Genomic DNA, 14,753 nt, shown 5'->3' with positions numbered 1-14,753 from the left:
ACCCCTGGGGGGATGAAAGGAGGATATTGCGCAGCTACCCAGAATGGCTCCTGTCCATCAGTGGGTCCTGCTGCTCTGATCCTCTTCTTAATCTTGTCCTTCTCTGTCCTCTCCCTCCCTGATTATGCCAATATCCAGGCAGGGGATCTGTCCCTCTCTGTCTCCATATCTGCTTTACGAGTGTCACATTCGATTAAGCCCCATGGGAAAACGTAGCCTTGGCCATATCCTGATTAAAGTGACAGCATAAGGTGATAAAAAAAAAAAAAAAGCACAGGCAGGTCAACGAGTGTGTGCATGTCCGTGTGCAGGACTGAAAGGAGACAGTGGGGGCGGTTGGGACGTTGGTGGTGTTGATGGAGACATGCAAGCCGCTGCTTGCTGCTGGAGGAATCATCTGCAACAGTGGGTGGGCTGCAGATACAGTACAGAGGAACATCATATCAGGAGGAGGGGGGGTGTGAAGGAGAGAAAGCCGTAATAAGGAGAAGCATGGAGACTCAATGTTCCCATTTCTTGTGACGGGGACAGTGCAGAAGTTACACATCATAACATATTCTCTCTCCTGTCTTACCGTTCTCTGTCCACTCTATCCTGTCCGTCTTTATCTTTCCACACCTTTTCTGTCCCTTTGTCTCCATTCTCTGTTTTGTCTCCCATTCTATTCATCTTTCCATCAGTCCCCTATCTCCCCAATCCTCTCTCTACGCCCCCTCGGACACCGTGGCCCAGTGTGATCGATGAAGCTGGATTTCGGTAATCTGTTTCATTTGATATCTGTCTCACCGCCAGCCACAGAGATTTAGCCTGGAATGAGCAAGAAGCTGGAGATTTTCATAGGAGCTCACACTCCCTCACACACACATGCAAACAATCTGTCGCCGAGGCAGTGAGCCCGGATCGCCTTTTATCTCATCTCTCTCATCAATCCCCTGATGGGCTTGTGCCTGAATTCATAAATAATGCACACGACGCTGGTGAAACTGCTCTTCCACTTTCGCCATGTCTTGGCCATGTCCGCGCTGGACAGAGGACAATCGCTCCCGAACACTACCATCTCAGGAGTAAATTATCAAGATCTGAATTTGTGATCAGCTCCAAATACATATAAAGTGGGATTTGCTGCGAAAACATGATTTCCAACTTCGAAATGTTTAAAAAAACAGCAGACCAGAACCAGAGCGACTTTACAAAAGACAGTTGCAAAACATGGCAATAACTTCATAGCGGAGAAGAAGCCTGACTAGAATGACAAAGCGTTTCCTGCAGCAGCGTGTGAGAGTACAACGTTTTTGATGTCCACTCTTGTCATCATCGTGCCGCAGATTCAGTTCGTGCCAGCGTGTTCAACTCGAGTAAAGGCAAAAGTACAAAACATTGAAGGTTCTTTGAGAATGCCAAAATACAGAGTCTTTCTTCTTACATTTTAACTGAAAAGAATCACGAAATCCCTTGTTGCTTATGTGGGATGATTGTTTGTGGCAGAGAGTTTTGCTTTGAATAAACTGTACTTTGGTGTTCCGTCTTACTCAAATAATAGAACAAGAAATGGTCAGAAAGAGAGGCTGATAAATACTGGAACCAGAATTGATAAAAACCTAAATTATGACAAACTGAAACTCAGTGATCTTAATTAATAACGTTTTCGTTCTCAGAAGCAAAGTTGGTTGCAGAGCGGTGAGAAAAACAAAAACACAAGCAAAGAAGAAAATAAAAAGAAGAAAAAGCAACAAAAACAACTCTTCTTTTTTTTTCAAATAAAATAAATTTTTTAAAAAGTAAAAGGAGAGTACACAAGTTAAAAATATTTTTTAAAAATAGTTAAATTATAAATGAAAATACAAAGTACCAATGTGATACTGAATTACAACTGCTATTGCTAAAAAAAAAAATAACTAAGTCAAAATAAGTTTACTTCAATAAACAGCTAGCATGTACCCAGTGTGTCTGTGTGAGTGTTTGTGTGTGAACTTTTCTCACCATGTAGAAATAGGAGAGACAACAGCCGATGGTCCAGAATACCGAACCCGTCTTCACGGATTTCACCTATGAGAGAGACAGAGAGTTACAGCAGTGTGTTATGAAAATATTCATATATGCATCCACATCAAATAAGACATGCAGACCCACAGTTTGTGTATCAGGGATATTAAAAACTAAAGCAGCCGAGGATGCACGTTCTCTGTGATAAATGACCTGATGTTCTCCGACAATTACAGCAGACAAATTGAATCTGAACTGAGTTCAGGCAGGTTCACTCTACTTGTTTGCTGAAACATCATAGTCTCATTAAAAGTTTTGTTTACATTGTGATTCACCAGATTTAAGAGCAAGTGGAGAAATGTATTTATTTTATTTTGTCCGTCTTTAAAGGTACACTATGCAGGATTTTCTGGGGAAAAAAAAAGAAAACAGTGTATAGACTGATAAATAATTTATTTCTCAATCATCATAAATAAGAAGTAAGGAGTGGGACTCATCCAGAGGCCCCATGATGCAGTATTATCACGAAACTTAGGTCACAATACAATATCACTGCCGAATATTGCGATAATATATATTTCCATATATTGAGATTAAATACCTTTTTCAACTGCATATTGGGGGTTTGCGTTCACCTTTACTTTTTCTGGCGATAATGTTTACAAACAGTTGCCGAAGATTCCTGCATAGTATACCTTTAAAAAGCGGTTCAATGATCTCAGCAGATGTGGAACAGCCAGCTCTGGTGAGAGAGCGGATGAGGGGAGAGCAGTTCAGACTAGACCAATGAAAACATCTTGTAAACAAGCTCTCCTTCCTCCGCCACAGGCCGATAAAGCAGACAAGTGTACACATTACCATTCGAGAACACACTGCGATAATGACAAAGTTCCAAGTAAACACACACACACACAAACACAAAGATGCACTTAACAGAGCTCTTTCAAAGTGTCAAACTGAGGGAGAGTACCAGCTGATGACATCCAACAAAGCCTGAGATTTGCTGATGAAGGGGAATCAATGATCAATGGACCGAGGTGGTCTCGCCTCGCCCAAACACCCAGCAGAGCGTCACAGACAGACTCCTGGATCAATTAACTGCACAGATAGACTCACTGAGGCTGCTTCATACTGTCGTTGCAGGCAGGAACACAAAAATAAACTGTCCTCAAGCAGTGCTTTTGAGGTGGGCCACAGAAAGTAGGTCTGTGGCCTGAATATAATCTCTCCTATAAGAGGGTGGGGCTTTTGTTGTGTTAGGGCCTTTTTGCTCTGTGTGGTTTTACAGGCCTAAGGGGCTTGTTATGGATCCCACTGCTTGTCTTGGCAAGTCCTGCCCCACCGTTCTGTGATTGGAAATAAACAGGGCCGCAAACCATGGAGCTCCTATAAGAAGGATTTCAAATCTGCTGAAGGTTTATTTCCTCTTTGCCAAATGTTTCTTCGGTCCAGCAACATCATTGGACGCTGGGATGTGTGCATCCTTTTCACTGTTTTTTTTTCCCTCCCTTACCATGCTAGTACGAAGCCTAACAATGGCCTCTAAGCCCTAACCCTAACCGCCGCCATCCTGACACGTTGGCGTGACACATACTAGCCAATCACAGCCAGAGTTGGGTAACAAACTCTGTGCTTTCAAGGGTAACAAGTAAATTACGTCAGTACTAGGGTTGCAAATTATAATTACTTTCCTTAATCGATTACTGGTAAAATTAACGCTCGATAAATCGTTATCTTAAAAAAAGCCAGAAAAAACCAACATCATAGAAACTTTGCTTATTTTAAAGGATACCAAATGAGTTTTTTCTCTCAATCAAAGCTCACAGGAACATAATGCATTTACTTTGACAGCATTACATAGCATGGATTAATTGATAAAATTTTACATGTTCGATAAAACACTTAACAACCGATTAAACGTTATCAGCCCTAGTTGATACTACAGAGTATGAGCTGATGTTAAATCAATAGGTGCCAATTCTCAGTACCTTTAAGTGCAACTGGGTGAAAACGCCACGTTCAGACAGGAAGCGCGCCCAAAGCACCCTGAAGCCAGGAAAGCGCACATGGGAAAAATCTGCCTTTATGGCAGAAATCTATTAATTTCAACCCAAACCACACTATTCCTCCTAACCTTAACCAAGAAATCCCTTTGTGGCAGAAAGCTCAATCCTCTCTCAATAGCAAAGCTGGCAACAAAGCTTTTTGGGAGCTGACAGGTTCAGATGGGAGACGGCAGTGCTGCAAAGAGCCAAAAGGCTGATAAGGCTGCCACACAGAGCTCCATCAACCAGTAATGGAACTCCATCAGCTTCCCAGTAAGCCAAAACTATCGCTGCAGCGCTGTTCTGCGGGCATAGTTTAGGTATCTGATCTTGTTTTGTTTTCTATTGTATTTTATAAATAGCCTTGTATCAGTGTTGTCTGTGATTGTGTTTTTAAAATTACACACTTAAACCACATACTTGTCAGCTGTGTCTAAATAGTGAGCTAGAGACAGGAGCAGACACACACACACACACACGCCCAAGCAGACAGACAGACAGACAAAGACTGAACACTACGTGGGATTAAAAAAGAGCGGAGAAGCATAATCGCTTGTTGAGACAGATAAGGAGTACAAAACTACAACACCCCTGCAGCTTGTTGAAAAATTACATTTCTGTTATTACAGAAAGAGCAAAGTACCAGAAAAAGGTAACATAGGTACCGATACTGAATTCCAGGCACTGGTAGCAGGTGAAATGCAAAAAGTACCCAACTGTACTTAAAAAAAAGTAGTGGGATGCATAATAACATGGACTCAAGCCCCATTCAGAGGAGATTCATTTCTCTAGGGAATACTGGGCTGATTTTATTTTATTTTTTTAAAGATTTTTTTTTGGAATTTTAACCTTTATTAGACAGAAAAGATCAATTGTGTGATGGGGGGGGGCACCATGAAGCAAAAGGCCTTGAGTGGGATTCAAACCTGAGGCTGCAGCAGCAAGAACACTGCCTTTACTCAAATGGCACCTGCTTTATCCACTCAGCCACCAACACACGCACCCAGGCTTTCGCCCCACGTCCCTATTGTTTTTTTCTCTTTAGCAAACTCACTGGGTTCCCAAAATCCAGTGCAGAGACACTTTGTTTTTTTTGTTTTTTTTAAAAAAAGTGAATCTGAGTTTTAACACACAGAGCTACATAAATATACATATATTCAGGGTTCCCAAACATCTTAATAGACACAATTTCAAAACTTTTCAGTGACTTTTCAAGGACCTTTTTTGTCTTGCCCTACTTGCCTGATGATTTTTTAAAGATATCAGATTTAAACTCTATTTAGCCATAATTTAAGCAACACGCCTAATGTGTTCAAGAGCCGTCGGAAATTTGAAAATTAAATGTTTGAAAAAAACATGTCTTTCAAACCTGTTTCCTCAAATAAATAAATAAATAAACAAACAAACAAACAAATAAATAAATAAATAAAAATAGGGAAAAAACAAAGCAAAACAAAAAAAATGCCCCAAACTTTCTAAGTTTTACGGCCTAAGGCAAATAAAAAAGAAAAAAAATTAAAGAAAACACACACACACGTATGTATATATATATATATTCAAAAACAAAACAAAAATTAAGCTATATTATTGAATTCAATTCATTTCCACAATTTTCCCAAATCTTTCAATGTTTTATATTTGTTCCATGACTTTTCCAGGCCTGGAAAATGTGATTGAAAAATTCCATGACTTTTCAAGGTTTTCAATGACAGTGGGAACCTTGTATATTTCCTGTGTCGTGCAGTCTAGTAAAACAGTCCTGCAATAAATCATACAGGAGGTAGACAGGATTAATTGCAGGGCTGTGTTATTACACTGCATCAGATGAAGGCAGGTGTAAACCAGCAACAGAGCGAGCATCGCCAACGGCTCAACCATCAAAACACTTTCCATGTTGAGTCTCTGCTTCTTTTGTTTAAGAGTGAAAACAAGCGTGATGACGGATTACGATGACAACGGTCACTGTGCGAGCTGCTGTGTTCTCCTCGGACAATATTTCCACTCAGGCTGAGCCAACGCAGGCGTGCGGCCTTGCATTTGTCCATTCAGAGGCATGTGGCAACTGGTGCCTCAGCCCCTTCTCCCAACTGCCCTCCCAGCCTCCGCTCACTTTGTTGAGACACAGAAGTCACACAGTGTGATACCAGTCCAGCTAATTAAATGTGAGCCCAGAGAAAGAGTGGAATTACTGTTACAACAATGTGGGCATGGTGCACGGGGCTGGAGCGAGGGAGGGAAGCAGTGCAACTCTGTGTGTGTGTATTCATGTTACCAAGAGCTGTGGTGTTAAAAAGAGCAGCTCTCCTGGGTGTGAGAGGATTCAATTATAGATTATGGGAGTGTGTGTGTGAGTGTGTGTGTGAGTGTGTGAGTGTGTGTGTGCGTGTGTGTGCTGGGAAGGGTGGAGGGGGTAAACACAGAGATTAAGCGAGTGGAGTTGAATGGGTTATTAGCGGATAAAATGAAGGAGTCGGATAATGAAGATTGGGCTGAGACTTGAGAGAGTGGCTCTGTGCGCTTTGGCCACGTGGAGGAGGAGACAGGGGTAAAGAGACGGCGAGGAACGGAACGAGCACTAATGAGATACAAGAAGAGAGAGCAAGGTGGGAAGAGCAAGGAGGAAGAGGTAGAATGCAAAACACAGTGAGAGCAAAAACAATGGCAGGGACAAAAGAAGACAAAGACAATTAAAGGAAGAGATAGAAGAAAGACGGAGAGGAAGAAAGGAAAACGCAAAGACATATGTGGGTAAATGAGACTGATAATGGGAAGCAGTGGTGCATGGCCGGGATGATTGTTTTTCAGGGCTCTTGCCAAATAGAACGAAGGACGTGAGAGGTGGTAGGTGAGTGGAAAGGGATTTTTTTCGATGGCGCTGCTTCGCTGATGACACATCACCTTAAGAGGCAGTGATGGCTGCTGCGAGGAACACCTGCCTCACTTGGAGATGTATTGTCCGTACGCACAAGATGACAAGAGGCCATTATAACGGCACAGAGACAAACAGATGTCCCTAACACACCCTAATACACATTTCCTGGTGTGAGACAAATGGTTATGGTGACAGATTTTTTTTTTTTTTTCGAGATGAGTCCTGAAAAGTTAAGTGGTGAATTTTGGAGACTCCTGCAGAGTTAAAAATGATTTTGGACGGACACAGGAGGAAAACATCTCGGATGTATTAGGAGAAAAAAATGCATTGGATGGGAAAGGATGAAGGCTCTGTTGTTAATGTTTAAGGTACCAAATGTCCTGTAAAAGGTTTTGTGATTCCTGTTGTATAAATAAGAAACTTATATTCCAGGGATGTAACTTCTGGTTAATTTAGCTTTTTTTCTTTTCTTTGTTTTTTTTAAGGTTTTGCTTGCTTGACACCCAATTACCAGGGATTAACAGATTAAAAAAAACAAAAAACATGAGAAATCAGAGGCCTTTCCTTGTAGCCCGGTGCTCAGCTGACTCAGTGAGCTTTAGCGTCACATTTCAAAGTGCTATCCATTTAGAGTTGGTGCAATTTCAGTGTTTCACAATGTAAATGTTTTGCCTTTGATTTTATTTTATGTCGGTTTTGCTGACAGACAGTCACCCAGCCGGGTTAATATGCTTAGTGCCCACTGCCTGCCCTCCAGTCTCAACTGGTTAGCAAACATTAAACTTGGCCACTCAGTGCTGGGCACAATCCGATCTGGTGTGAGCTCGCTGGCGGCGCTCCTTATTTATGATTACTGCTGGTCGGTGCAGCTACAGAAACATTGGTGAATATGGAAAGTAGCAGAGTGCCCAACTCCAAAATCTTAAACCATATACAGGTTCCTAGTTGTGGCAGAGATCCACAAACACAACACTTGCACTCTCATTTTAATGTACTTATTTAATATGGGAAAAAACATAAACTACAGGTGCCCACCCTCCAGACTCCTCCAATGTCACCCTGGTGAGTAAAGGGGGGTTTAAAGGGGGATTGGAGCTCAAAAGTGAGCCGCTAATTCAATTGAGCGACCTGGTGGCACAATGTTTCCACGGTGTCACTTTTGGGTCAGGAGGACGTTACAAACGGTAGCTGCCAGATGAGCGGTGTCCCTAGTTAGCTCTCACCAGACCCGGTTGTTGTGCAGTGCAGTAAACTGAAGAGCAGCAAAATTAACATTACATTATGGGTGAAAAATATTCTCTGTGCTTAACCAACAAATGGTGAATCACTGACATCTATCTACCCAATGTACATACAGAGGCTGGCAAACAATACAACAATACCAATGTAAAGCAGATTATAATTATAATATGGGTGCCACAGGGTTCATGCAGTTTAACGCAAGTTAGATTTAAGACTTTTTAAGATGCTTTTAAAACCACTAAGAATTAAAATTAAGACCAATTTTACAATGACCAAAAACTGACCCAATTTTTTTTTTACCCAAATATTTATTGTAGCATAAAGCATAACCTTTCTGGTCAATTTAAAAAGTCAGTCGATCTACTTTTAATGTTAAAAAAAAGAAAAGAAAACTTTCTTCTTCTATCTTGATCTTTGTGATGCTTGACATAACTGTGAGGCATTCAGTAAATTAGTCAAAGAATAGATATTATCAGTAATATTGAGATTTTACAATGCAATGTCAGAAAAAAAATATTGATAACATCCTACTTTCTATGACTTAGCATTTTTAAGACCGTTAAAAAAAACATATTTTCGACATTTTATTGCTAACTAAGGCCTTATTGTGCCATTAAGACTTTTTAAAGATCCATGGAAAACGCTGAGTCATGAGTTGTCATGATTTACTCACTTTGCTGTAATTTTAATATTATTTCATACAATCAAATAAACTGGAAGTGGAAAATCCAGCATCACATGTGAGCAGGAGTAATCATTTCAAAATCTGACTGAAATTATATTTTTAGAGAGTAGGGAGAGCTATTTCATAATGCGCCACGGTATTACTTCACAATGCAGTTCAGTATTATTTCATAATGCTGTTCATCCAAATTCCAATGCAGACACAGTTCACCTGAAGTTCACCTTTTGCACAGTTCACTTGTCTGCAGCTCTGCAGAGTCTGCAGTCCTCGTTGCCCACCTGTCTCAATATACTTCCCATCAACTAAAAATCTGACATCCCTTTAGGTTTTTGCTCTTTCAGCCAAAAAATTCAATATACAGCAAATTAGCGAGGCCAACTGCATGATGGATGTCCATCTTTGTTTTGGTATAGTCACACATTAGTTTTCTGGTGTCACAATCTAATCTTAGAATAAAAAGTTCGATATGTTAGTGGAAATGGTTGCGTAGCTGGGGTCAGGCTAGATTTCTTACCTGTAACACGAACATGTGGTTGCTGCCAGGGTCACCGTGTGCATGTTGAGTTTTGCCGAGTGATCACGCAGTTTGTTATACAAGAACTGGAACTATATTAACTGGTGCTGAATTAATTAACTGTATCATTTTAAAAGCAGGGTGCCTTGATTTGATTAATTGATTTTAATGTGAAATGTAAAAACACACACAAGGTTACTCTGCTGTGTCACACTGTCACATCATTCTTACACAGATTGTTCTTAATTTTACCTGTTGGAGGGCTGCAGGACAATGCCTTGAGAAAAAAAGGCCTGCATGGCTTCTGTGGTCGGTGTAGCAGCTTCAGCTGATTATAATCAACATTCTCTGCTGTGTGCATGCTGCAGCAGAAGCGTCACGCCGAATGCCTCGTGTATTTTACTCTATAGGTCTCAGTAATCTTAGTACTGCATATTGACATGATAAAGACATTTAGAGACTGTGATATTTGAAAATGAAATATTGATATCATGTTAATATGTACATGGTTACAGACTCTCTACACCTCCCTACACTGGATGTTTAGTGTGACAGTGGCATTCATGTAATATAGTAAACAAGCTAATGGCACTGATGACAAATTGGCACTAAAATTAGATGTTGTATTAAGTTGCTGTGAGCAGTAAATTCACCACATCTAAGCAAAAGAAAGATAAAATGATCTGTGAGCCTGACAGTGCAGAGTCTCCCTCTGTGCCGCTGCATTGTGCCTGCTGCAGCCTCTATCAAAGAGTAGCGTGAAAGTCAAGAGCACTCACTCTGCAGCTAAGTCTGGGGACCAAAACGTCCCCAGAGGTACACTGCAAAGCACACTGACTAGCAAAAAAATAAAAATGCAACTGCTTGGACTGCTTGGCTTGAAACAATCTCCGTTCTGGTGGCAACCCTGCATAATTGTATAAATATGTTTCAAAAACATCATGAACACTTTTGGCCACAGTAATCGTGTAGTGAAAATCTGCTATCATGCCAGCTCTAGTTCCTAGCTAACATCACACAGACTTCACAGATTAAAAAGGTGAGCATGCACTAGCAGGTGCTAAGCTCCAGCATGCCAAACAGCATTGGTGAAACACTCATTTGTGATGTTAAAGTGCTTTATTCTGTGTTTTTACCATTGTAAATCAGCAAAAACAAAGTCTGTTTGTTTGGGAGAGGAGACCTCTGCATACAAATTGGTCCCTGTAAAACCTCCTGAACAATGAACTCTGAAGGAATAATAATCGGCATGAAGTTCCAGCTGGTTGAAATCTGCAATTCTCCTCACTCGACGCCACTAAATCTCCCTTATTCTTACACACTGCTCCTTTAAATGTCTGCAATGCCAGCCATTTCCAATTCTGTATGGTTCGTATGTTTCCGTACATATACACAAAAAAGCCTGTTTATGAATGAGTGCTTATTCTACTTTTCCAAATTATGTTTGGTTACCAAACATGCAGTGTATGTGTTAGGATGTAAACTCCACTCTGACACACACACACACACACTGATCAGCTGTTTGGTTTCATTCTGCTGAGCCGACACACACACACACACACACACACACACACACACACACACACACACACACACACACACACACACACACACACAGAAACACACACACACACACACACACACACACACACACACACACACACACACACAGAGCCAGGTGTGTTGTATCGGGACTTAAACTGTAGACACAACAGCCGTGCTCAGCCAGCCACCTGGACACCAAACTGTGGGTCACTGCCAGATCAGTGACAGTGAACGAGTTCAGAAATGCACCATAGACTTGCCCCCAAGCTGGAGCCTAGTGAGTAATACCACCATGAAACTACATGTAGACATGCATCCATGCATGATTTGACAAAGTGACATAAACTGGGATGCCTGAATCCTCGGACAGATAAAAGCTCCTTTCCAACCCGGCGGCAACTGTACTTCCAAGCTTGTTACGGTGTGACAAACAGCATGAGGGATGGCATGACGAAACACCTGCATCACTACTTCTACCTAAAAACTCTGCAGTGTGTTTTTACAGTGAAGCACAAAGGCAAATCAACACTTTGAAGGCAAAATAAAAATTGGACAAAGAGCCTTGAAGCTACTTTAACCACTCCCTGCCTTTGGCAAGCATAATGCAAGCTCTTTTCTGTCACTTACTGAAACTGCTCGGATGAGGACAGTTAGACTAACAGTTTCCCTGTTCAGCAGCCTGTCTAACACAGGCTGACGGTGCCATTCAACAAATGTGACTGTGAAGGTCTTTTCCATTGAGAGGTCAAATGACAGTTTTATTAAATATCTAAATTGGAAACAAAAAAGTCTACATTTGGTTTAAATCAAAACTCAGGGCTGCACGAAAAGCAGAAAAAATCATGTTGATCCAGGAAATGTAAGATACTAGTGGATTGATAAAATTACTTTTAAAAAGTTAAGGAAAATGTCTAAGAAAAATAGAAAATCAATTATTATTATCACAATTATACATAACTAATAATACATTATACATTATTATTTTAGACATAACTAATTCTCAAGCAATTTTCTTACAGATTTTAGTAAAATCTTGCTAATTTTTGAGTCATGTCTTCGTTTCTTTCGTTGCTCATTGCCTCCTTTCCATGTTTTTAAAAAAAAGCAAGCCCATTTGTTCAAGTTAAAAGGGGTTAATTGGCAAGCAGCATACAGATAGAGGGTGTTGCAGCATCTACAAGAACAACTATATGCTTCACTTCAAGTCTCTTATAGAGAGACATTTTTATGCACACACAGGCGATGTGAATAACATCAAGTGACAACCTTGATTGTGGTGTTTACTAATTAAACATCTGTGATGATTAGGAAAACATGTCATTGCATTTGTTGTGTGGATGGTTCAGGCTTAACCGTGGTCTGAATCTATTACTGTGTGCTGTGCAGTAATTCAAATCATCAGCAAAGACAGATCATTTACGCTGAATGGTGATGAGCAATGTCACATGGCCTCCAAATACACGTCTGCATTAATGTGGGACTCCTGCGGGTCTTGCTCTGTTTCTAGCTGGGAGGGTACACTTTAACAGCTGCAGGCGGTCATGTTTGAACGCCGCGGGTATAATGAAAAAATTATCAGTGCAGTTTAAATAAAACTGGGGCTTTCTTGACATGAATGATAAATCTCTCGACAACTACGCAGTTACAGTTGGTCAGTGGATATGTGGCTTATTTTGCATGAGTCTCTGGTTCCAAAAGGCTTGCGGCATCCTATCATGTATTAATCTTTTGTAGACAATACCCAAAGCTTCTGAGCTAAAGAAAAAGAATAATATAATTTGCCAAGCAAACTAAGCAGCAGGAGTGATGCGAAAAAGACACGAGGGACCAAGGAGTAAAATAATAACAGCAATAAAAGACTGGTATTTATTCTTTTGTCATTTTTGTTCATCATTTCATTTGTCTATGTACTGTTTGAAGCAAAAGATAAACATGGCTAATGACAGCATTAACTAGCAGGGTTCCACACGCATTCATTTATTTGTGGCAGCCCGCCATGTTCACAGCATCTACCACGCATTGCTTTTATATTATTGGAGCTGGACTTTCATTAGGAGCACTAATGAAATATTTATGCAGCTGGTTACGCATCTTGTCCTGTCTTGCCCCCCCTCCTCTCTCCTATTACATGGACTAAAATGCTGCAGCCATGTTCACAACTGCCAATCTGCACTTTTGTACTGTTATAATTGCTCAAAGATCTGGAGGTATATGTGGATGTATTTATTATTTCTTATTGCAGAAAACACATGTTTCCGTAACAATTTTTTAAAATCATTTTTTAGATTTCTTTTTTGGACTGCTTGAAGATAGTTTGCATATACGAGTACACTGGTCACTAACCTCAATGTTGCTTTTCTGATTAGTTTTCTACTCCCTACCGACTGTTTTTCATGCATCATGTATGGGGGTCGCAAACTTAATTTAGCTGAACAATGACATTAAAAATACCTATTTATTAATTTCATTGCACCACACTCTCAGAGCGCAGAGTGTACTTTGGAAACAGACAGAGCTGCAGAATTTCAGACACAGTGAAAATGAAACTTAACTACTGATTGCCCTGGGTTTTAAAGTTTGCCTTCACTCACACACAGCTGCTCCTCTCATCCATCGATCTGATCAGCTCCACAGATCAATTATTCATCCCTCGACTAAAACTCCTCAAACTACTGCTTAGGAATAAAAAGATCTCTTGAAAAGTTCAGCCTGTGCTATGTTCACAGACCTGCAAAAACAGAATGGTAAAAAAAAAAAGCAACACACACACAAGATTAAAAAACAAAAAAAGAAAGTTTGCCTTTTTCCAATTCTCATTAACGTGAGACAGTTCATTGTAAATGATCAGGGCCTCTTTACAGTGCTTGGTAACATGTTGTAAATAGGTTGCGCTCCAATGAAAAAAAACAACCTATGAACATAGTGGTTGTAGCAGTTGTACTGCAATATTGCAGTCTTTGCTCCTTTTAATAATATTTGATTGTAAAGTCATTCTGACACTGCTGCATGCATGTTTAGAAGAAGTCCTTGCAGGTTCAGTTTTAATAAACAAAGGTTGCTTCATTACAATCAGTTCTGTCTTCATCTTCTCTTTTACATTGACAAAATCAGTAACCTTTTATTCGGACTCCCTTCAAACGTCCATATTCATTTGACACCTGCTCCTGTGCAGGTTAATTGTGCAGGTGTGGATTTCTTTCACAGCAATGACTGTAATTGCTTTCACTGTAACCCCTTACCTTTTCACTGCAGTCTACAGGAACATGAGGCAATTTAGTTAATAGAAATCATTTTATAGACTCCATGAGATGACAGGGTATTGTATAAATAAGAAATACGCCCACAGCGCTCTACTGATACTGAGGCAGTGATATCCCTGCATTTAGAGTATCTGCAGTTTTCCTCCAGCAATCCTCTGTAACCTAAGAAGGAGAAACAAGATTGCTTTTAACCATGATATCACACTCTGCCCACATCTATTAATTCAATTGTATTCTTTTCATAACAGAAGGATACAACGTAAGAAATACATGTTTGTCAAGGACTGGTAGTATGGACAGTTCAAATGGTCAATGGCCAAAAACAGCTCATGTCACTCTCCTATGGCTGTGACGGTATGATTTTTCATCACCGCGGTGATAAAGCAACATATTACCGTGGTTTTGCGGTTTATCGCACCCCCGCCCAACAACAAGTCTTATGGCCACATTGGAGCCATCCTTGTGACTCAAAAACTAACATCTAAAGAAAAGTTTGGTCTCATTTTGAACTGGAGTCCACAGATTAATTTCATACAAGATATGTAATGATCTACTAAATTTAGGCATGATACAAGATGAAAAAAAATCAGTTCTTTGTTATCTTTGC

General features: G+C 40.3%; 1 protein-coding gene across 1 annotated transcript in view; it reads right to left on the bottom strand.

The window, feature by feature from the left end:
* The window catches only part of LOC121957621 (dolichyl-diphosphooligosaccharide--protein glycosyltransferase subunit STT3B), a 120,058-nt gene that overhangs the window by 38,801 nt on the left and 66,504 nt on the right, over nucleotides 1-14,753 (bottom strand). Inside the window, exon 4 of the mRNA XM_042506306.2 lies at nucleotides 1,981-2,046. Within this exon, the coding sequence (XP_042362240.1) occupies nucleotides 1,981-2,046 (66 nt within the window). The remainder of the gene's footprint in view (nucleotides 1-1,980; nucleotides 2,047-14,753) is intronic.

Source organism: Plectropomus leopardus, chromosome 17 (genome assembly GCF_026936395.1).
Source record: "Plectropomus leopardus strain MGB_pleo_1.0 chromosome 17, ASM2693639v1, whole genome shotgun sequence".
In the NCBI taxonomy this organism is placed as follows: Eukaryota; Metazoa; Chordata; class Actinopteri; order Perciformes; family Serranidae; genus Plectropomus; species Plectropomus leopardus.
The sequence above is the reverse complement of the archived record's forward strand: the minus strand, read 5'-3'. Positions and strand labels throughout refer to the sequence as shown.